Here is a 20122-nt window from a genome sequence, read left to right as displayed (position 1 = left end):
ATTATAATAGCAAGACTCACAATAATCACACTATTCCGCTTATCCATACACTACACCTATCTATTTATGCTTGTAAATAAATCTATTTTTTGCAGTTGTATAGTTCGTGCTCGAGTCACAGTGATCCGACATCGGCCTGAGTATACGCACCATCCTCCAATCCCAGCAATGATTATGTTTCGTGGAGCCTGGTACTCAGAACTACGTAGTCGGTACCTACCTCCTACCTAGATGGAAGAAGCTTAGTAGTGTGAGTGGCACCTTTGTACAGTGTAGTCTGTACAGATTATGCAGTATCTACGAGACAGTCGGATTCTATAAGAAAGGTGCGGTTCAGGCCCGACATCGGCCGCGATATATCATATCAACAATATAAGAAGCATCAACATCTACCCATCTACACGACAACAAGCATCTCTTCTTTGATCATTACGGCTGAGAATATCTAAATATCCAAATATCTAAATATCCAAATATCCAAATACCCAAATATCCAACATGGCTAAACCAGACCACTGGTCCTCAGAGGTACTCTCTACTACCTACTTCTCAAGCAGTGATACTAACTATGCTAACAAAGGCATATTCAACCTCCGCCTCGTTCGTCCCCCAGTTAGCCTCTACCGTCCTCTCATACCTGAACCCGCAACCCACAGATCGTGTCTTGGACGTAGGCTGCGGTGATGGCAAGTTCACTGCCCGCTTTCTCCCTGCCGTGGGCGAGGTGGTGGGCGTCGATTCCTCGCCGAGTATGATCCAGTCCGCGACCAAGGAATACGCTGGTCCCCGAGCGGAATTCAAAGTCGTCGATTGTCGGTTTCTTGATGAGCAGGGTTTTACCGGATTTGATAAAGTGTACGCTCTCTCTCTCTCTCTGGGGGGGTGTGTGTGTGTGTGTTGCTGACCTTTTAGTATATCTAATGCTGCCCTGCATTGGATCCTCCGAGATGAATCAACCCGCATGTCTACCCTGCGTGCATGCTACTCGGCACTCAACCCAGGTGGCAGCTTTGTCTTTGAGATGGGTGGTCACGGCAACATCGACGAGATGGTGGCGGCGCTACTGGCCGTGCTGGTCGGGCAACAGGGCATCTCCATCGAGAAAGCGAGAGAGGCGTGTCCCTGGTTCTTCCCATCAGAGAAGTGGATGCAACAGGCCCTCGAGGAGATCGGCTTCGAAGTCGTCAAGCTGGAGACCGAGTTCCGTCCTACCCGGCTGACGGACGACGCGGCTGGCGGCCTGGCTGGCTGGGTAAGGCTGATGGGCGCCCAGTTCCTGGACTTGCTGCCGGATGCCAAACGCGAGGAGGCCGTTCAGCAGGTCTGTGCTGTGCTGCAGACCGTCGTCACTAGGATCGAGGATGGGAGTCAGTATTTGAATTACGTGCGCTTGAGGGGAGTCGCTAGGAGGGTCTAATATTAATAATAGCCAATTAACCCGAAATTTTGTTATACATCAATCTATATATCTATACATATGGTTGATTATCAATTATGAATGTCTACGCCTCCTCATGAGAACCCCCAGGGGAATGTCCTCCTCGTCGTAGAACTCGATGGCCTCGTCGACCCCAAAATCACGCAGCCGTTCGCCCTCGGAGTTCTTCCAGCTCTCCTCCCCTTCGTCCGGCTCGCTGCTCTCCGCACCGGAATTATCCTCATCCGTGGACGCGGGCTCGTCGTACCCATCTTGTCCAAACCGATCGTGAAACCGCTTCCGGCGCTGCACGCGGACCATGTCCTCTGCCTGACGGCGATTGAAGGCTTGGATCTCCTCCCGAGCAGAGCTGTACTGCTGGGGGACTGTAAAGGGCTCGTTTCCCATCTGTCTCAGCGGACGGGGGATACGGTCGGGGTCAGGCGGGGGCCATGACAGATCAGAGTCTAGAGCGTCAATATACCAAAGACGTTCTAATAGAGATAAATGGAAATAAAAGGATGACCTTACCTTCGAACCCGTTGACTGGAAAATCCCAGCCACTTTTTCGGCTTTGAGTTGCAGCCAACGGCCAGAACCAACTGAAAATCTAATATTGTCAATACAATTGAAAACGGTATCGTGATTGAGAGGACCAACGTTCAAACTACCCCCCATTCCAGCCTTTATATTCGACCAAATCCCAATGTCGTACGGGAACTCCTGCTTCTTAATCTGAATTTTGACCCCTCCCGGCCCGTCAAGATAGCCACCCAGGTATTTAGCCCGTCGAACGAGAGTCTTGTGCCGTTCGATCTCCCATGTCTCAATCGTCGTCTCGTTGGCACCCAGAGACCATAGACTGCGGAAAAGCAGTATGGAAAGCGTAAAGACTGTTAGACTGTTCACCACAATCAACAGGAAAAGGTGGAACATCTGAAACACGCTGGGGCCAAGGTACTACCACTGAGATCAGCCCAGGACTCGCCCATATATCACATTTTCTAAACACGTACGCTCGGTAAGTTCCGGTTAGCCCATAGAATAGACCCTCTCAAGAAGAGCCGAGTCTCCAGATATCCCATTCCCACCACCGCAAAGAACAGAAAGCGGATGAAATGTGGGAAAGTAAAGTGAGACACACAATTCGACGTCCAGGGGCAGTGGTGATCCATCTTGGGGATACATCTATTATTATAAGCTCATGCCTTATCCTTACCCCTACAAAAAAGACGTAGAACACCGCGGTGAGAACCTACCGCTGGCATGTCTTGCAATGGTGAGCCCGAGGGGGCTTGAACGCCTCACATTTCCGACACCACCGCTGCCGTCCAGAGGCCTCGGCCTGTGAACCCTGGGCGTCGGATGTGGAGCCGTTGTTCGTCTGGGGCGGTTCCCAGTCCTGTGGAAGACGTCCCGGATCAACGGTGCACGCCCGGTAATAGCAGATCCAGATGCACAGGGCAAAACAATTGATCCCCCACACTTCGTCGTTGGTCAGCGGTGCATCTTCAAAGTGCAGGAAGAGGTACTGCGATGTGTAGGCGAGGAAGCTGATCAGAACGGAGACCGCAGGGACTGCCAGCTGCGAGATCTGGAACGATTCTCGAGCCATCAGGCCTGTGTGTCCTCCTTGTTACTCTCCGGCAGAGGCCAGACAACCTAGGAGTTGATGTTGTTTATATAAACGTTGGCAAGAGGCAACGTTGACGGCAAACAAACAGTGCAAATGCGGTCAATGCTGAGTAAGCAGGCTGGTTTGCAGTGCGTGGAATTATCACATCAACCGATCACTTTCAACCAACCGAGCACTTTATACTAATTAATATACGCAAGACTCACTATACATCGTCATTCAAATACACGAGATCTCTCAACGTGACTAAAAGCATGATCGAAACGAGAGGGTAGAACGAACCGAGGATGCCGATCGAGGCCCTTCCAGCGGCCACCGTTCGAGCAATTGGCTCCCTGTCGGTGATCACAGACGCATGTTCTGTGGTGAAAGAACTGTTGGACAATGCGTTGGATGCTGCTGCGTCGTCGGTGACAATTGAAGTGTCGCAGAATACCCTTGATGTGATCCAGGTCAAGGACAACGGGCACGGCATCAACCCTGAGGACTACGCGATGGTTTGCCGGCGCAGCTTCACGAGCAAGATCTCCACGGTCGACGATCTGGTGCAGACTGGGGGCCGGACCCTGGGCTTTCGAGGCGTGGCTCTTGCCAGCATGGTGGAGATGGCGGGGGCCGTGATTGTCACCACGCGGGTCGAATCGGAGGTTGCTGGGTCCTGTCTGAAATATGGACAAGATGGGGAGCTCATCAGGTTTTCACCCTACTTTTTTTTTTCTCTCTTTTGTTTGTACTGACGACTCAGCTCCCAACGAGTTTCACATCCTGTTGGCACTGCGGTCCGGGTGACCGAGTTACTCAAGCATGTTCCCGTCCGAAGGCAGACGGCTATTAAGAGCGCAGCTAAGACGCTGGGGAGGATCAAGAAACTCGTACAGGCGTATGCTGTTGCTCGGCCCGAGAAGCGGATTGCTTTCAAGGTTCTCAAGGCCAAAAATGAGAGTCAAAATTGGGTCTACGCTCCAGGGAGCAATGGAACTCTGAGAGATGCGGCGATGAAGGTGGCTGGTTCTGAAGTTGTCTCGGTTTGCACCATGCAGGCTTGGCCAGAGGACAAGCCGAATGAAGGCTACAGGGCTGTAGCCTTGCTTCCAAAGGATGATATTGGTAGGTTTAATTACTAATTACATGGGTAATAAATAGGACAGTCTGGCTAAAGGGACCAGATTTCTCGAGAGTGAACAACATCGGCCAGTTCATCAGCGTCGACGGCAGGCCGTTAACTACCACCCGGGGGGTTGGCAGCAATATCGCGAAACTCTACAAGACTTATATACGATCTGCTTCTACTAAATCTATACCAGACCCCTTTCTTTGTATGCACATCTATTGCCCCCGCGGGAGCTACGATGTCAATATCGAGCCAGGAAAGGATGATTTGCTTTTTGATGATTCTCATATCATTATGGAGCTATTAGAAGGACTATTCCGACATATATATGGTGACTTAGAGGGGGGGTCTCCTGCAGAGCGTGTTCAAGACAATGCCGTCTCAGAGAGTGCTCAAGACGACGATAGTTCGTCCCTCCTGACTGTACGAGTACAACCTAGGAATGTGACTCCCCATACACCATTCAAAACCCCCTTTCCGATGAATGCGCGACGAACCCCCCAGTCAGCAAGTTCAGGATCACCACAGGGTTCGGAACTGGAGTCCTTGAACCCATGGTCAGTCACAAGACTCAACGGCAGGTCTGGAAATACAAGAGTATCAAGCCAATTTGTCAGCCAAAGTCCGACGAGCTCCATGGGGTCTAGAGGACTGCACTCAGAGTCATTACAGTCAACTCAACCAACACAGTCCCCGCAGTCTGTATCCTCAACACATTTGCAGTCCCCGCGGACCAGGAACGGCGCACTCGATACATGGTTCAAGACACTCCGAGAGATGCGAGAGGAGCGTTCACAATTACGGCAGTCTCAGCCGAAGCCTTCGCAACCCTTACAATCCTTACAATCACAATCTCAGCCTCAGCCTCAGCAAGAAGCCCATAGAGAACTCGAACAAGCCATGGACTTTGAATACCGCAAACGAGCCGCCAACCAGCACCGTAACCGATACCTTGCCGCGCGGGCTGCCCTGACAGACTCGAGAGAAAGCAATAGCAACAGCAGCAGCAGCAACTGTGATCTCTTATTCAAAGACAGACTTAGACCATCAAGAAACGAGGGCTTACAGATAACCATGACGATACCCGCGGACATGCAAGCCGTAACGGGCTGGGTTGCAAGACTGTCACTTGTGGATGCGTACACGGGAAACATGGATGATAAGAGCGGGTTAGACGTTGAGGATTTAGATGTGGGATTCAGACTGGAAGAGTTGATGAAAGCACGATAGCAATTCTTAATAAGGTGGGCAGTTAACTATTATCTTAAGGAAGGGTATCACCAGAGAAAAAAAATAAGAAAAGCCGATAAAACAAGGGCATTCATTGAAGATCTCTTCAAGCTGATCCCCGCGCTGCTCTGTAAACTGCCCGCAACCACCTTGTCAGGTGTGATACACATCAACTGCGTATCTGCCCAGGACTCCTCCCCGTTCTGCGAGGCATTATTCCACGCGGTGACGATGACGGGCAGCGCGGAATCCAGCTGCTTCAGATACCAGCTTGTAGTATTCCCTGATGCCCCGATTCCAAATGTGGTGGTACAATTCTGGCTTTTTCCGAAGATTTCTAGTAAATCAGCCAAAACAATACTTCCAACGCTATACATATCTTTCAAAAGGGGTCTTACCTGCAGTAAGAGCCTCATAGGAAGGACATCCATCAGTGGGGAGTGTTGTCATCTCCCCACAAGGAGACTTGGGGCTTCCATTCTGCGAGAAAGAAAGAGCCGTACTGTTGATGGAGGAGAGGATGGAAGCTCTGCACTTGGAAGAGAGAAAGGCGCTGCAGCTCTGCTCACTGGCTGTGTTTTCGTACTTGGTGGTAATGGGGGCTCCCTCGTCGAAATCAGAAAGGACGATCAGGCATCCCTCATACGACAGAGAAGGCAGGGGATCTCCATTGCTGGTTTGCAGGCCGAAATACTGCCATGAGGTTTCGGAGGAGTTGGTCACGTCGAGGGTTGTGAAGAGAGAATAGTTGCCTGAAGCTGAAGAGGTGCTGCTTGCGCTGGATACGGGGGGACTGGGATATGGTAAGCTGATGCTGCCTGAGGCGTTGTATGCGTTCCTGAAGCAGGAGTTGCTTGCCAGAGCCAGGCTAGCTAAAAGGAGGAGGGAAATCATTGCGTGTTTCTCAGTATACAGATAGTAGGAGATTAGAGTGGGAGATTAGTTTGAGTGAGTCCCTAAGGTAGTAATAAGTATTGTGTCGGTATTGCCGGAGCATACTATTATTTAACAAATCTGAGACAAGCAGCGATCAACGTCAGCATTCTTCCAGTCCGTGTGGAGTAGGACTGTGCTACGTAAATCTTCTCGCATGAGGCTACAAGACTCCGAGTGTCCATACTCCAAAGTAGTAGTTGAACGATTATTGTATTATGTCAGAGTACTACTGATCTAGTATCCCCTCTGGCGGTTGTACCCATTGATCAGAGGCTCACCCTTGCGCAGCCGCTGGGCATTCAAAGCAAGAATATCCATGGCGCGGCGGAAATATTCCACCCCCAACGAGCTTGTGTGCGGGCTGATGGTCAGGTTCGGGGCGTCCCACAGCTTCGAGTCAGCGGGCAAGGGTTCAGGGTCCGTAACGTCCAGGGCGGCGCCGCCAAGCGTGCCGTCCTGCAGGGCTTCGATTAGGGCGTCTTGGTCCAGCACGCGACCGCGCGAGATGTTGGTCAGGAAGGGCTTGGCTTTGGAGTTTGCCGTGGGGGCCAAAGAGGCAGTGGTGCTGCTGTTAAACTGGGCCAACAGGGCGAATTCCTCCTTACCCAACAGGCGAGTCGTCTGGGGAGTGAGTGGCAAGGCAACCACAAGATGGTCGAGTCCCAGGGAAATAAACTTGTGGAGGGACTCTTTATCGCTGCCGTGGTGCCAGCTGACAGGCAGACTGCCGTCCGGATCACCCGTGCCGGGCACAATGTAGCCTGTATCGCGACGTGACTCGGGCGTCAGGCGCGGGGAGGCTGTGTAGGCGTGGACGGTCATTCCCATTGCAACAGCGATCCGAGCGACTAGATAAACACAAAAAAAAAACATATTAGCAGGATAGTCATCTTTATTTTTGATCTCGAACTGGGGGATTTTTTTACTTTGTCTACCGATACTTCCATAGCCGAGAATACCAACCCGCTTGCCGACCTGGTCATACAAGGAATTCAGATAGCCGGGAGTATTTCTATCCCAAATATGATCTTTCTGAGCCTGCTGGGTTTTAAGGAATCCGCGCGAGGTAATCAGCCAGTTCATGATCGTCCATTCTGCGATCGGGGGACCGTGGAGCCCGGAGCTGGTGGAGATGGGGATCTGCGTGTCCCGTAGCAGGGGCAAGTGCTGGAGGTGGTCAATGCCGGCAGAGGTAGTATGAACTAGCTTCAGACTGATCAGTTAGTATTATTACGAGCAATCTATTCGATTCAAATCACTAGAGTCAATGTTACTTCTTTGCGTCCTCGGGGTCAGGCACGTGGAAGAAGGTGGCTAGGATGGTTGCCTGGCGATAAAGCTCTGTTTTCGTGTTTGTCAGAAAAGCACAAAAAGAGAAAGAGAGCAGAGGGATCCGTATCCATACCTTTGGGAACAGGAACATCACGCTCGGAGCGATAGATAGTGATCTGCGTGTCTGGGAAGATGTGCTCGAGGTATCCGGGGAGGCTCTCAGGGACGTTGTGATAGTAGATGACGAGCAGATGCTCTCTGGGTAAGACCGCTTCACCCATGTTTATTTAGGATGAGATTGACATGTAGGGAAAGGGGAGAATCATGAGAACTGCAGAACAGTAAGAATCATAAAAGAGAAGGAGGAACAGGCGCGAAGAAAAGAGATGGGAGACCGGAGGAATGAGAAATTGAAGAGGGGTCTTGCGTTATCAGCCTATCTTGATAGCTTCGATAGAGCCAGAAGTGGCAGGCTATGAGGAATACAGTTAGTGACCTGGTCTAGCCAATTAACTGGTATTTAGGAGGTACCTATTACCTAGGCAGCTATATGAATGGACAGATAGATACTCTCATTTCTCTTCTCTCTTCTCTTCTCTCATTTCTCTCTCATTACCCTTCTCATTTACCCTCACTTGTACTCTCATTTACTCACTTGATATGGATACTCTCACATACTCAAGGTAATAGTAACTAGTCAGCTATTAAGTACCTGTAAATTTATAGTTAAAGTTACTTTGTATAGTCCATAGCCAATAATTCTATAGATTAAAGTCTATAATACTCTGTTTTCATTGGTAATCTCTTCATCTTCTCTTCTCCCAGCGTTTCTCTACTGTGGATCACCGATGTCGGAGCACATATAGCCAATCATGGCAGTGGAACAATTGAATTTTATCACGTCTACATTCTTGCTCTAATTTTTTTTTGAAGCATTCAACTACTAGGTTCTGAAGGATCAGATTGACTTATCTTTATCTTGAATAGATCTATTGGATATGGCAGACATGGAGAGCAAACAGGGTCCTGCTGAGAGCCATGATCCGTTTGGCGACGAGGAAACCACCGAGGTGCAGTACAAGACGCTGCAGTGGTGGTAAGCTGAATCTTCCTCTTTTCTAGTCCTGACTGCTAACAAATTATAGGCAATCTGGTATTTGTATGTCTCAGTCAAATCTTTATTTTATTTTTTTTTTCTCTATATTGATTATTGTCTAGTGATGATCGCTGAAACCGTCTCTCTGGGCGTCCTCTCGTTACCCGCCACTGTTGCCGCTATTGGAATCGCTCCGTACGACTCTCTCTCTCTCTCTCTCTCTCCTCTCAGTACAAAACAACTCTTTATCAACTAACAGAATCTAGAGCAACCGTTTTGATTGTCGGCCTAGGCATTATAGCCACCTACTCCGGCTATGTCATCGGCTGCTTCCGCCAACGATACCCCTTCATCCACAGTTTCGCCGACGCCGGTGAGGTCCTCCTGGGGACTCCTGGCCGTCTCGTCTTCGAGGTCGGCCAGTTGATCTTCTTCCTCTTCGCCACAGGCAGTCACTTGTTGACTTTCACCGTCATGATGAACACGATTACCGACCATGGCACTTGCTCGATTGTGTTTGGCGTTGTCGGCATGCTGCTCTCGTTTATCTGCTCCTTGCCCCGGACCATGAAGAACGTGTCCTGGCTGGCCATTACATGTATTTGAATTCGCGAAAAAAGATTTTGCTTATTTACTAATATGCTTTAGCATTCGTGAGCATCTTCACCGCCGTCCTTATCACCATGATCGGAGTCGCAGTGGAACGACCCGGCCAAGGGTTCGACGTCGTCCGCCACACCAGCTTCGTCAACGGATTCACCGCCGTCACCAACATCATTTTCGCCTACTGTATGTAACTGAGAGAGATACATATCTGGATGTATGGATGCTTACTTTTTTTCAGGCGGCCACGCAGCTTTCTTCGGGTTCATCGCCGAAATGAAAGACCCCCGCGATTACCCGAAATCCCTATGCATGCTCCAAGGCTTCGAGATCATCCTCTACACCGTTGCGTCGGCGGTGATCTACCGCTACGCTGGACAAGACGTCACCTCGCCTGCTTTGGGTTCGACGGGGCCTCTCCTCCGCAAGGTTGCCTATGGAATCGCCTTCCCGACTGTACTTCTCTCCCTCTCCCAGAGTCCGGTTGATAGCTCTCTCTTGCTAATATAAATAGATTGTCATTGCAGGTGTGATCAACGGCCATGTGGCGATCAAGAACGTGTTCGTCCGTCTCTTCCGCGGCACGGAGCTCATCCACGAGCGCGGCCTGCGCGCGACAGGCGCGTGGGTGGCCCTCACCCTGGCCTTCTGGACCCTCTCGTGGGTCATCGCCGAGGCGATCCCCGTGTTCAGCAATCTGGTCAGTCTGATCAGTGCCCTGTTTGCCAGCTGGTTCTCGTACGGCCTGCCGGGTGTTTTCGGTCTCTACATGGACTTTGGAAACTACTTTGGCTCCACGAGGAGAACGGTGATCTCTCTGGCGAATCTGGGTCTCGTGGTTGTTGGAGTGACGGTAGTAAGTTCCCTAGATCAATCGTCTCTAGATAATTCATCGAGTCTCTTGCTAACAGTGATAGTGTGCGTGTGGTCTCTGGGTGTCTGGAGTGGCCATCCACAACGACAGTTCCAAGACGAGTTTTTCTTGCGCAAATAATGCATAGACATGGACAGTGGGCATGAATAGACATAGACATAGACAGGTATAGACAGGCATAGACATGGACATTTATAGACAGCATATATAGACATAGATAGGCATAGACAAAAGACAGAATAATGGACAAACATTATAATAAAGTATATCTCACCTAACCATGTCATGATCTCGAATTTCAGATATAATTAAATCATTCTACACTATATGACGATCCTATACTCATAGGTACTCCTACTGAGTTCCTGCAGCTGTTGTACAGAAAAAGCAAAAAAAACACTTTCCTCACTAATACTTACCGATTGTCTCTTTGTTAATACTTACTCTCCTTTACTGTTCAATGTCCTAAAATGCCCCTCCGAAGCATCGTCCGTCGACTGACAGACCTCGACCCCCCTCAACAAGTGTACATCCCCCCTACCTCCTGCAATGCCTCCGACTCGGACCCCAACCCCTCGCATTTCCCCCCTGCCTCAGCGTCAAGAAATCCCAACCTCCTCCCACGCACGATCGACCCTTCCGCCCTGATCCCCCAAGCAGATAAACTGCTCGCGTTCCGCGCCCTGACAGGCATCGACAGCCTTCCCTGCCTAACGGAACCAGGCCACCTGCACCGTCCAGCAGAGAACATAGGCATCTACGCACGCGTGCACGCCCACGAAGCCAGCGCGGCCCATCGCTCCCGCTTCTTCAGCATCCTAGTGACCGCCTGTCTGGCCGTGCAGATTGTCGTGGCGGCGTCGTTGACGGCGCTCGGCGCTGCAAGGGGCCCGCACGCGGCCATCACGGCCTTTGGCGCGATTAATACCATCGTCGCCGGGGTGCTGACGTACCTGAAGGGCAGTGGCTTGCCGGATACCCTGAAGGAAAGGAGGAGACAGTGGAGGGATGTCAGGGAGTATATTGAGTTCAGGGAGCGGGAGTTTTGTCTGCGTGAGTGTACGCTCGATGTGTATGAGGAGGTTAAAGTCGTTCAGAGGATGTATGACCTTGTCAGAGGGGAGAATAAGGATGCGTGTAGATAGTATAAATAGAATCAGCAGACCTTATTGAATATGTGATGTCATTACTATGAACGAGAAGGTACTATGTCGGATCTGTCTTCATTCCTTATGGCTATTAATCAATTACTGTGTATGTACATAGGTACTCGTATGTACATAGGTACTCGTATGTACATAGGTACTCGTATGTACATAGGTACTCGTATGTACATTATTACATCCATAGTCATCTCTCATCTCATCTCATCCCATCTCACAATTGTAGTAGAGTCATTCTCATTTCGTTTAAGCAGCAGCCTTGGCCTTGGTATCCACAGGCAAAGCCAACCAGACGCCCGCCAGAACGATCCAGATCGCACCCGAGAACCAGACAGCGCCCCCGCCAGCGATGGCGGTCGAGTCGAACGTCGTGATGATGGCAGCAATGAGCCCGAACAGGCGCCATGTGCCGCCCAGGACACCGACGCTGAAGCCGCGCACGGTGGTCGCAAACGCCTCGACCGTGTAGATGGTCAGGATGGCCAGGTCGGCGTAGTAGAGGAAGGAGAGCACGCATTCGAATCCGAGCAACGCCCCGTGAGACCGCGACACGCCCGACAGCAGCATGAACAGACCCGTCAGCACGGCGAAGATCGCCCCGCTGCGCTGCCGGCCTAGCCACTTCGCCTCGATCATGACTGCGGCCACTAGCGGGCCCGGGATCGCACACAGCGCCACCCACAGGTACTGTCGGAACAGGTACGGGGTCGTCACCGTCGTCGGGTTCACGGCCGACACCCCATGCACCGCCAGGTAATTGCTCAGGTAGGTCTTGTGCAGCGGGAACGTCAGCCCCATCATCGCCCACAACAGCAGCAGCAGACCCAGTCCCATCGGCTTGAGCGTGGCCAGGATGTGTCCCACGCGCGTCCGCCGCTGGGCCTCGACCGTCTCCGCATCGATCGTGGAGTCGATCCGTGCAAACGACGACTCCGTCAGCCATGTTTGCTGCCGCTTGTTGTATGTCGCAATGTCTTTGACCAGCTGCGTCGCCTCGGCGTCGCGGCGGCGCGCAAGGAGGAACTTGGGCGTCTCGCGAAGTGGGAACATGAACCGGCACAGATACAGGAAGAGCGTGATGCATCCGAAAGTCCACCACACGTAGCGCCAACCCTTGTTCGAGACGTAATGGCACGAACTGCTACTGCCACTGCTGCTGCTGCTGCTGCTTCCACTACTGCTGCTGCTGCCGCTGCCGCTATGACTGTAGGCCTTACTAGCATAGGTTTCGGCGGTGCTCTCTTCATCGGGGCCGGTCCCGCAGGTCCAGAGAGCAATAAAGGCCCTTGGGTAGATTGTCAGTACCTAAGGAAAAGAGAAGATGATGAAGAAGAAATACTCACCAGCCTACTGCAGAGGCAACCAACTGTCCCAAACCCCAGAATACACCTTGCAAGGCAACAAGATACTGGTGGGAAGCAGGCAGAGTTTCCAACAGGACCATGGCATCGACTGCTTGGTTGCCCGCGACGGCAAAGCCGACGACGAAACCAACGACGCAGAGACCGGTGAAGGCCGGCATACCGGCACCCACCAGGCCGCCCATGCCCATGAGGACCAGCGTGCTGGTGAAAATCCACTTGCGGCCCAAGGCATCGGCCATGAAGGGCCATGCCGTCGCGCCGACTGTCAGACCCACGTACATGCTCACAAACAGAAAGGCGGCGCGGTTGCCCTCGCTGGCGTAGAAAAACTGCGCCTCGTTGGAGGCAGCAGGGCCGATGATCAGGAACGACATCGTCCAGAACTATGCCATCAGTTTACCTCGTATAGATATAGGTAATGAATGATATGGGGGGTTTGAGGAGGTCTCACGCTGTCCAGAAACCATCCCGCGCTGGTGATGATCCAGAGGAACCACTGGTACCGGCCCATGCCCAGGTCCAACAGCGCCTTGTTCAACAGCTGCGCCTTGGCCGCGAAGACGGGATCCGCGCCGGCATGGATGTCGGGCGTCTCGATGGCCGAGCCATAGAGATTGCCATACACCGTGTCAGCGGCAGGCTGTTTGGGTTGCGGCGCCTTTTCGAAATCGGCGACCAGAGTCGAGGCCGCAAAGGCACTCTGGGCCTCGATGTTTCTAGGCTTGCTCGCGGGGGTGATACCGTCACTATCCGCCATGGTGCTAGTAGTACTACTCGGTTCTAGTACCAAGTGTGGGAAGCTATTCTAGAGGGACTCGATGGATTATAAGCGATCCAGTTAAGGAACGATCTCCCCACTTCCCATGCCGGCATCTCCTGATAAGGTGCGGTAAACAGGCGAGACTGACTACTGATAGGAGAAGTATTGTTTGTTATTATCCATGACACATTCAATCGTTGTTTGCTGGCCGGGTCGTTTCGGACCTGGCCGCGGAGAAAGCATGACAGGACAATCACCACCTAATCTAGAGCTCTCCCAAGCCCTCCCAGGCCTAGTAAAGGCGTGGACGCGGGTTTCTATGAGTCATATGGTCGAGCGGTATACGGAGTACTCCGTACGATTCAACTAGTTTTCGTCCGGTCTAGTAGTGAAGTATCTGCGAATCGCTTGGTCAGTGAGAGCTCTGAAGAACCGGGGAGGGACCCAAGACTCCAACAGAAACCCTGGCTTGCTTTCTATTCTATTGGCTGCAGACCCTCGCCTACGTCAGCTCCAGCTTGGCATCACGATAAGATACCTGCCACCGATGGTCTCCGGTCGAATCCTGCAGGCAAGCAAGGGCGACATAAGCAAAGAATAAGCCTAAATGGCCATTGAGAGTCTCCGCGGAGGCCATATTGAGAATAAAAGAAGAGAAAGACAGCGATTATGGGGGGGAAGAGAGATAAAGGAAGGCCAGAGGGAGGGAGTCGCGTTTGTCCTCAAGCGGTGAAAATTCGCTGGCGTTATCGGAACAGCGGGGAGAAATTTCCTTCGGCGCAGACTTGATTGATAATTAGTGATTATTGTCGTGTGATATGATCTAGCAACAGTATTCCCAGGTAAGTTATTGTAGAGAGCACCGTTGAGGCACTTGGATGCTCAGGAAGGAGCCGAGGTGGTGTCAGTTTGGACTGTTGTCAGGTCAGAGATGAAACCCTAAGCTCTAACCCTATGAAAAGGCCCTAAGCCCTATGTTCCGAAAATGGGGTATCACGTGTAGGCGGAAAGTCGCTGCAGAAAATACCATGCCTGAGGCTCAAATTCATGCCTGGGGCTTATATTCATGCCTGAGGCATATATTAGTCAGATCCACGTGGCACGTGATGCATATCCCACGTGATTTCCGCCCCCAACTCAGCCGCAGATCTTCAACGTCTTTTCTCGTGTCCACTTCACCATCACTAATCAGAAAAGGATAATCACTAATCACAAAAGAAGAAAAGATCACTAATCTCACAATGCAAGTTACGAGCACACGAATCAGATGGAGCCAAGTCCACGGGCCCGTGGACTCCCGCGGCGAAGTCCGTGTTAATTTCAGCTCGGGAGGACTTTTGGCCCGTCCCGTTTCAGTCGGGGTCGGAGGAGCGCTAGACAATTGAGTTGGTTTGGCATTTGGCATCCACTCTGACGGACTCCCCGAGCTGACGATCAATATGATAGATATATATATGAGGTTGAGGCCGGCATGATGGAGGATCAGCACAGTCCAAAAAGCCTCAACTCACCACGATGAGCGCCGACCCGAGTATCGACACCCAGGTGGAGGCGGTGAATCAGGAAAACAATAGTAATGGCGTCTGGGAAAAGACTGCCGATGCAGCAGATGCAGATACCGAGCAGGGATCAAGCACGGAGGAATTTGCGTTGGGGTGGAGGGGAATCCTGGTGTTCTTCACCCTATGCATCCTCTCCTTGATGGCCGCCTTGGATGGAACGTCGCTGTCGGTCGCGTTACCAGTAAGTATCTAAGAAAGAAAGAAAGAAAGAAAGAACAAAACCATGTCTGACTTGGAAGATCATCTCGGATGCGCTCAATGGCACGGCCATCGAGGCCTTTTGGAGCGGAACCTCTTTCCTGCTGCTGTCAACTGTGTTCCAGCCCAGTTTCGCTTCCTTGTCAAACATCTTCGGCCGGCGGCCCCTGATCTTGATAGCCGTCGCCTTCTTCTTCGTCGGGGCTGTGGTATGTGCTGTGGCCAAGAACTTCACCTACATGCTTGTCGGCCGGTCCATCCAGGGCCTTGGCGGCGGTGGCATCATCGCCTTGACGGAAATCATCGTCACGGATATCGTGCCTCTGCGTCTGCGCGGGCAGTACTTTGGCCTGCTGAGTGCCATGTGGAGTTTGGGATCCGTCACTGGGCCGATTCTGGGCGGTGTTTTCGCTGAGGATGTCACCTGGGTATGTTTTTCCTCTCTTTGTGTGTGTGGCGATAAACTAATTGTACAGCGCTGGATCTTCTATATCAACTTCCCCTTCATCGGGGTCGGGGCGGTCTTTGTGCTGCTCTTCCTCAACCTCAACATCATCCCGAGCTCATTGGCCGAGAAGCTGCGGCGGATCGACTACGTGGGAACAGGGCTTTTCATCGGCAGCATGGCATCCTTCCTGATCCCCTTGACATGGGGTGGAGTGCTGTACTCGTGGTCGTCGTGGCGCACGCTGGTGCCGCTGCTGATCGGAGTAGCGGGTCTGACGGTGTTTGGCGTGTACGAGTGGCGGTACGCGACCGAGCCGATCATCCCGCCGGGCATCTTCCAGAACCGCACGGCGGCGGTCTCGTTCATTGGCAGCGTGCTGCAAGGGCTGGTCCTGTGGTGCGCGCTGTACTACCTGCCGCTCTACTTTGAAGCCGTCAAGGAGTACTCGCCCGTGCTGTCGGGCGTGGCGCTGTTCCCGGACTCCTTCACGGTCGCCCCCTCGGCCATGGCGACGGGCTTTCTCATCACCCATTTCGGAGCGTACCGGTGGGCGGTCTGGGCCGGATGGGCCCTCTCCATGCTGGGGATGGGCCTGATGTGCCTGATCAAAGTCGACACCTCGGTGCCCGCGTGGATCTTCATCAACCTGGTCGCCGGCGTCGGGCTGGGCCTGCTGTTCCCCTCACTGGCGTTTGCCGTGCAGGCGTCCGCCGAGCCGGCCATGCTAGCCATCGCAGTCGCCATGTTCAGCTTCTTCCGCGCCCTGGGCCAGACCATCGGCGTCGCCATCGGGGGGGTCGTCTTCCAGAACCGCATGCGCAGCAACCTCCTCGGTTACCCGTCTCTGGCCCCCATGGCCGACGCCTACAGCCAGGACGCCTCCGGGCTCGTAGAGATCATTCAGGCGATGCCCGCTGGCCAGGAAAAGGCCGACCTCAAGGAGGCCTACACGGCCAGCCTGCGGATCGTGTGGGCCGTCTGCTGCGCCATGTCCGGCCTGGGACTATTGTTGAGCCTGTTGACCGAACACTATGATCTCGACCGGGCACTCGAGACGACGCAGGGCCTGAAGAAGGGCAAGAATGACACTGACGATTCAGAGGCATGATCTAGACTACTTGATTAATCTCAACTCTTTCATTTTACTAAATACAATATAATAATCATACAACTATAGTATAGTTGCATGTACCCATTTCTGTACAAGGTACGAGAAGAAATGACGATCCAGGCTTAGGTTATGCTATCAAATACTCAAGAGAATGAATACAGTATTCACTATTACCATAGTACTCCGTATTGATTAACAGGTCAACTAGCTAGAGCCGCTTGAAAGGCAAGTTAGCAACGAATAGAATAAAGTAGGAACCGGAATCATACTCCCTGCTGCTTGCAAAACTAAACGAAGACCAGTTAGCAAGACTTCACTATGAATAAGGAACCAAACATACCCCGTCAGGAGCGCAGTATAGAGACTCGCAACAGGTTTCCCCGATGGTGGTATTGCTGCATGTTCGGCCGCCCTAGATACAAAGTACTTAGCTGTGGTTCACGTTGTATGAGGTAGTTCTAGTAGATCATGCTGATCGCTTACGCTCTGGCAGGGGATCAGCTCTTCGGCGGAGACGAGAGCCAGGCTCAAAAGGCCGAGGAAGAGGGAGAGACGCATTGCGAGGATAGAGTGTCTGGAGAATAAAACGAATCTCCAGGTGAGGGGGGGCCGTACGGTTTAAATAGGATGCAGGTTGTTGATCTGTGAAACATGATCAGCAGGGGGGTTGACGATCTCCTGTGATCTCATGATAATAGTCATAACTAGATACTAGATACTAGATACTAGTAGTAGATAGTAGACACTAGGTAGTGGATAGTAGTAGTTGTATTAGTATGCTCGTATTATTATCATTAAGTGTGCTAGAAAATCCCAAATCGCTTCTTCGTCTTGTCATCTACTGACGTTAGAACAAGCAGAACTGAAGCAGAAGAAGAAGGAGACTCACTCTTCTTTGGTGCCGCCTGGCCGTCCGCCGCCGCCCGGATGGCCGCGATGCGCTGCTTGGCTCGCTCGTCGCCTCCGTCGGCGGCTTTGACGTACAGCATGTTGGCTTCCAGCGGGTCGCGCCGGCATCCGATCCCCATTTCTGTGAAGTAGCCGAGGGCATACTGTGCTTTGCCGAGGCCTGCCAATCATAAGTATTTATAAATAGTTGAAAGGGGGGGGGGGGGGGGGGGGGGGGGGGGGGTGTAAATGGGGGGAATACCCAAGTCAGCCGCCCGCTTGGCCCATTCGTACGCCTCCGACTCGTCCTTTTCTAGGATGGGCTCCGCGCCGACCAGATACCACGCGCACAGGGCCATCATGGCCAGGGGATGACCGCGCTGGGCGGCACCCGTGTAAAAGTGGATGCTGAGGGCCGGGTCGCGCGGGCAGTGCAGCTTGCCGTGCTCGTACGCATCTCCCAGGCGGTAACTGGCCTCGACATGGCCCAGATCGGCGGAGCGGGTGAACAGCTGCGCGGCGTAGGCCACGTCCTGGAAGATGTCATCGCCGTAGCCGGTCTCGTGCAGGAGGCCCAACTCGTAGGGCGCCGACGGGTACAGCTCGTCCGACGACTCGGCGGCGCGCTTCAGCCATTTGATCCCCTCACGGTACCGTCGACCCAGGCCCATGTCACCCTCCAGGCAGGCGTTGGCCATCCGCAGCATGGCGCCCGGGTGGTTCTTGGACGCCGCCTGCCGGTAGAACTGGACCGCTTTGCCGCCATCCACGCGGCACCCCCAGCCGAACTCGTAGCACAGGGCGGTCCGGTAGCAGGCCTCGACGTGCCCGTGTTTGCTGGCCGCCAGGAACAGCGGGAACGCCCGGTCGTAGTCTTCCTTGCCCTTGCTGAACAGGCCGGACGCCATCCCGTCCGCCAGGTAGTACTGTGCAAAGGGGTAGCTGCGGTCCGCCAGCCGCTGCAGGATCGACCGCGCTTCCTTCAATAGCCCCGCGCGTGTCAGCCCCGGGGCCGTGGCCCCGGCCGAGACTCCTGTTGAGGCTCTCCTGGCCTTGGGACTACTGCCGCCGCCGCCGCCGCCGCCGCCGAGGTCTTCCTCCGAGGAAACCTCCGGCAGCGAGTTCACGATGAAGACGGCAAACTCGTACTGCACGGCCGAGTCGTCGGTCTTCTTGACGTTGGCCAGGTACATGTCAAACGTCTGTTTGTGACTCAGCAGCGAGGCATTGTTGCCCACGGAAGAACGCAAGTGCTCGTGGCCCACCAGCGTGGGCGTGGGCCCCGGCTGCGGGTACGACGTGTTGAGCAGGTCGACAAAGGAGAGCGGTCGCTGGTCCGGCGACGCGGTCGAGTTGCGCGAGGAGGAGCGTGCGTGCAGATACGGCGAGGCCCCTGGTGACAGATGATGGACTTGACCCGGCAAATCCGACACCGAAGAGTACACCGAGGATGGGCGCGGGGGGTACCCCGGTCGCCGAGCAGCCAGATAGACCCCGTTCTGCGGGGCGGCGCCGCCGCCGTCCGTCGGGTTCGAGCTTGATTGGAGTGCCGTCCGAGCATCGCGGAGGTATTGTTGCTGTTGCTGTTGCTGCTTTTTTTGTTTTGAGTGCTGCTGCTGCTGCTGTTGTTGTTGTTGTTGTTGTTGTTGTTGTTGTTGTTGTTGTTGTTGTTGTTGATGATGGTAATGTAACGGTTCATAAGATTCTGGCAGCTGGGTCATGCTATCGAGACTCGCGGGAGAGGAAGTGCCCGTACGGCTGCTGGTTGGCAGATCTCGATCCGAGGAGGAACCGCTCGGCTTGACCGAAGGGTCCCCCTTTGCGCTGGGGTCGACCACAGACCACGAACCACTGCTGGCAGGGGTATGGCCGTACGGTAGAGGTTGCGACTGCCGCGAAACCGGCATCGAGTCTCGTCGGGGAGGCGGAAACGAGTCCGTCTTGCTGTCATTGTCTTCCAGAGCCATGGAGGCAAAGTCTGGGAGCGGCGGCAACGATAGACCTTCATCGTCGGCATGTGAGTTCTCGATGCAGGCCGTCGACGCCTCGGGTAGACCAATGGCATCGTCGATCTTGACGGGCGAGACAGGCGAGTTCTGAATGACGGCGGCGTGATCGATATTCAACGGAGACACGATCGCCGGTTTCCGACGGCCACCAAACGATGAAGGTATCGGCGGGATATCTGCAGAGACATGGAGAGGTGGAGAGGAGCGTAGATAGACCGGGGGAGGAGTGGAGACGGGCTGACGCAGCTCGCCGGCAACGGGGCCGGCCATTGTATGATGGATGTATCTGATCTTGATGTTGTTTGTTTCGATTTCCCTTGGTATCTCTCAATTATAGAAAACTGGTGATGGGGCGGTCGGCCAGTTTCTCTCTCTCTCTCTCTCTCTCTCTCTCTCTCTCTCTCTCTCTCTCCTGGACGTAGACTCCCGGGCTCCAGCAGCACT

At 53.2% G+C, this 20122-nt stretch overlaps 10 protein-coding genes across 10 annotated transcripts; 5 read left to right on the top strand and 5 right to left on the bottom strand.

Annotated features, from left to right (window-relative positions):
* The first annotated feature begins 512 nt into the window (after nt 1-512).
* ASPZODRAFT_133157 (hypothetical protein) lies at nt 513-1509 on the top strand. Its single transcript, XM_022723205.1, has 2 exons — nt 513-855; nt 913-1509. Exons 1-2 carry the CDS (start codon nt 569-571, stop codon nt 1415-1417), a joined length of 792 nt encoding a protein of 263 aa, XP_022580667.1. The 5' UTR covers nt 513-568; the 3' UTR covers nt 1418-1509.
* Nucleotides 1455-3186, bottom strand: ASPZODRAFT_2067593 (hypothetical protein). Its single transcript, XM_022727643.1, has 5 exons — nt 2677-3186; nt 2434-2605; nt 2078-2377; nt 1949-2027; nt 1455-1884 (listed from the first exon to the last, which is right to left on the bottom strand). Exons 1-5 carry the CDS (start codon nt 3030-3032, stop codon nt 1493-1495), a joined length of 1299 nt encoding a protein of 432 aa, XP_022580666.1. The 5' UTR covers nt 3033-3186; the 3' UTR covers nt 1455-1492.
* ASPZODRAFT_2067896 (hypothetical protein) lies at nt 3187-5579 on the top strand. The gene is made up of 3 exons (XM_022727645.1): nt 3187-3747; nt 3799-4160; nt 4220-5579. The coding sequence occupies exons 1-3, from the start codon at nt 3341-3343 to the stop codon at nt 5392-5394; spliced, it is 1944 nt and encodes a 647-aa protein (XP_022580665.1). The 5' UTR covers nt 3187-3340; the 3' UTR covers nt 5395-5579.
* ASPZODRAFT_26039 (hypothetical protein) lies at nt 5442-6288 on the bottom strand (the record flags this gene model as incomplete). The annotated part of the gene is made up of 2 exons (XM_022728027.1): nt 5442-5731; nt 5793-6288. 2 exons carry the CDS (start codon nt 6286-6288, stop codon nt 5442-5444), a joined length of 786 nt encoding a protein of 261 aa, XP_022580664.1.
* Nucleotides 6289-6500: 212 nt separating this feature from the next.
* ASPZODRAFT_133152 (hypothetical protein) lies at nt 6501-7993 on the bottom strand. The gene is made up of 4 exons (XM_022723204.1): nt 7736-7993; nt 7605-7671; nt 7257-7543; nt 6501-7178 (listed from the first exon to the last, which is right to left on the bottom strand). Exons 1-4 carry the CDS (start codon nt 7881-7883, stop codon nt 6565-6567), a joined length of 1116 nt encoding a protein of 371 aa, XP_022580663.1. The 5' UTR covers nt 7884-7993; the 3' UTR covers nt 6501-6564.
* Nucleotides 7994-8600: 607 nt separating this feature from the next.
* ASPZODRAFT_167157 (hypothetical protein) lies at nt 8601-10423 on the top strand (the record flags this gene model as incomplete). The annotated part of the gene is made up of 8 exons (XM_022726814.1): nt 8601-8698; nt 8748-8761; nt 8821-8893; nt 8965-9296; nt 9347-9487; nt 9543-9757; nt 9816-10157; nt 10219-10423. The coding sequence occupies 8 exons, from the start codon at nt 8601-8603 to the stop codon at nt 10300-10302; spliced, it is 1299 nt and encodes a 432-aa protein (XP_022580662.1). The 3' UTR covers nt 10303-10423.
* Nucleotides 10424-10645: 222 nt separating this feature from the next.
* ASPZODRAFT_66952 (hypothetical protein) lies at nt 10646-11320 on the top strand (the record flags this gene model as incomplete). The annotated part of the gene is made up of 1 exon (XM_022729413.1): nt 10646-11320. The coding sequence occupies one exon, from the start codon at nt 10646-10648 to the stop codon at nt 11318-11320; it is 675 nt and encodes a 224-aa protein (XP_022580661.1).
* A 264-nt stretch (nt 11321-11584) lies between these two features.
* Nucleotides 11585-13459, bottom strand: ASPZODRAFT_152363 (hypothetical protein; the record flags this gene model as incomplete). The annotated part of the gene is made up of 3 exons (XM_022725846.1): nt 11585-12623; nt 12682-13085; nt 13154-13459. 3 exons carry the CDS (start codon nt 13457-13459, stop codon nt 11585-11587), a joined length of 1749 nt encoding a protein of 582 aa, XP_022580660.1.
* Nucleotides 13460-14977: 1518 nt separating this feature from the next.
* ASPZODRAFT_66930 (hypothetical protein) lies at nt 14978-16778 on the top strand (the record flags this gene model as incomplete). The annotated part of the gene is made up of 3 exons (XM_022729411.1): nt 14978-15205; nt 15264-15650; nt 15699-16778. The coding sequence occupies 3 exons, from the start codon at nt 14978-14980 to the stop codon at nt 16776-16778; spliced, it is 1695 nt and encodes a 564-aa protein (XP_022580659.1).
* An 806-nt stretch (nt 16779-17584) lies between these two features.
* ASPZODRAFT_67118 (hypothetical protein) lies at nt 17585-19948 on the bottom strand (the record flags this gene model as incomplete). Its single annotated transcript, XM_022729428.1, has 2 exons — nt 17585-17850; nt 17932-19948. 2 exons carry the CDS (start codon nt 19946-19948, stop codon nt 17585-17587), a joined length of 2283 nt encoding a protein of 760 aa, XP_022580658.1.
* Nucleotides 19949-20122: the final 174 nt, after the last annotated feature.

This window comes from Penicilliopsis zonata (assembly GCF_001890105.1).
Source record: "Penicilliopsis zonata CBS 506.65 unplaced genomic scaffold ASPZOscaffold_8, whole genome shotgun sequence".
NCBI lineage: Eukaryota > Fungi > Ascomycota > Eurotiomycetes > Eurotiales > Aspergillaceae > Penicilliopsis > Penicilliopsis zonata.
The sequence above is the reverse complement of the archived record's forward strand: the minus strand, read 5'-3'. Positions and strand labels throughout refer to the sequence as shown.

What these genes read in the sequence shown, in the direction of transcription:
- ASPZODRAFT_133157 (XM_022723205.1), top strand. Translation starts at nt 569, where the DNA reads ATGCTAACAAAGGCATATTCAACCTCCGCCTCGTTCGTCCCCCAGTTA. An exon ending in TTTACCGGATTTGATAAAGT is followed by an intron (nt 856 to 912) that starts GTACGCTCTCTC and finishes CTGACCTTTTAG; the next exon opens with TATATCTAATGCTGCCCTGC.
- ASPZODRAFT_2067593 (XM_022727643.1), bottom strand. Translation starts at nt 3,032, where the DNA reads ATGGCTCGAGAATCGTTCCAGATCTCGCAGCTGGCAGTCCCTGCGGTC. An exon ending in GAATGGGGGGTAGTTTGAAC is followed by an intron (nt 2,028 to 2,077) that starts GTTGGTCCTCTC and finishes TGACAATATTAG; the next exon opens with ATTTTCAGTTGGTTCTGGCC. An exon ending in TCCAGTCAACGGGTTCGAAG is followed by an intron (nt 1,885 to 1,948) that starts GTAAGGTCATCC and finishes TTGACGCTCTAG; the next exon opens with ACTCTGATCTGTCATGGCCC.
- ASPZODRAFT_2067896 (XM_022727645.1), top strand. Translation starts at nt 3,341, where the DNA reads ATGCCGATCGAGGCCCTTCCAGCGGCCACCGTTCGAGCAATTGGCTCC. An exon ending in CAAGATGGGGAGCTCATCAG is followed by an intron (nt 3,748 to 3,798) that starts GTTTTCACCCTA and finishes CTGACGACTCAG; the next exon opens with CTCCCAACGAGTTTCACATC. An exon ending in GCTTCCAAAGGATGATATTG is followed by an intron (nt 4,161 to 4,219) that starts GTAGGTTTAATT and finishes TAAAGGGACCAG; the next exon opens with ATTTCTCGAGAGTGAACAAC.
- ASPZODRAFT_133152 (XM_022723204.1), bottom strand. Translation starts at nt 7,883, where the DNA reads ATGGGTGAAGCGGTCTTACCCAGAGAGCATCTGCTCGTCATCTACTAT. An exon ending in TGATGTTCCTGTTCCCAAAG is followed by an intron (nt 7,672 to 7,735) that starts GTATGGATACGG and finishes ACACGAAAACAG; the next exon opens with AGCTTTATCGCCAGGCAACC. An exon ending in TGGAAGTATCGGTAGACAAA is followed by an intron (nt 7,179 to 7,256) that starts GTAAAAAAATCC and finishes GTGTTTATCTAG; the next exon opens with TCGCTCGGATCGCTGTTGCA.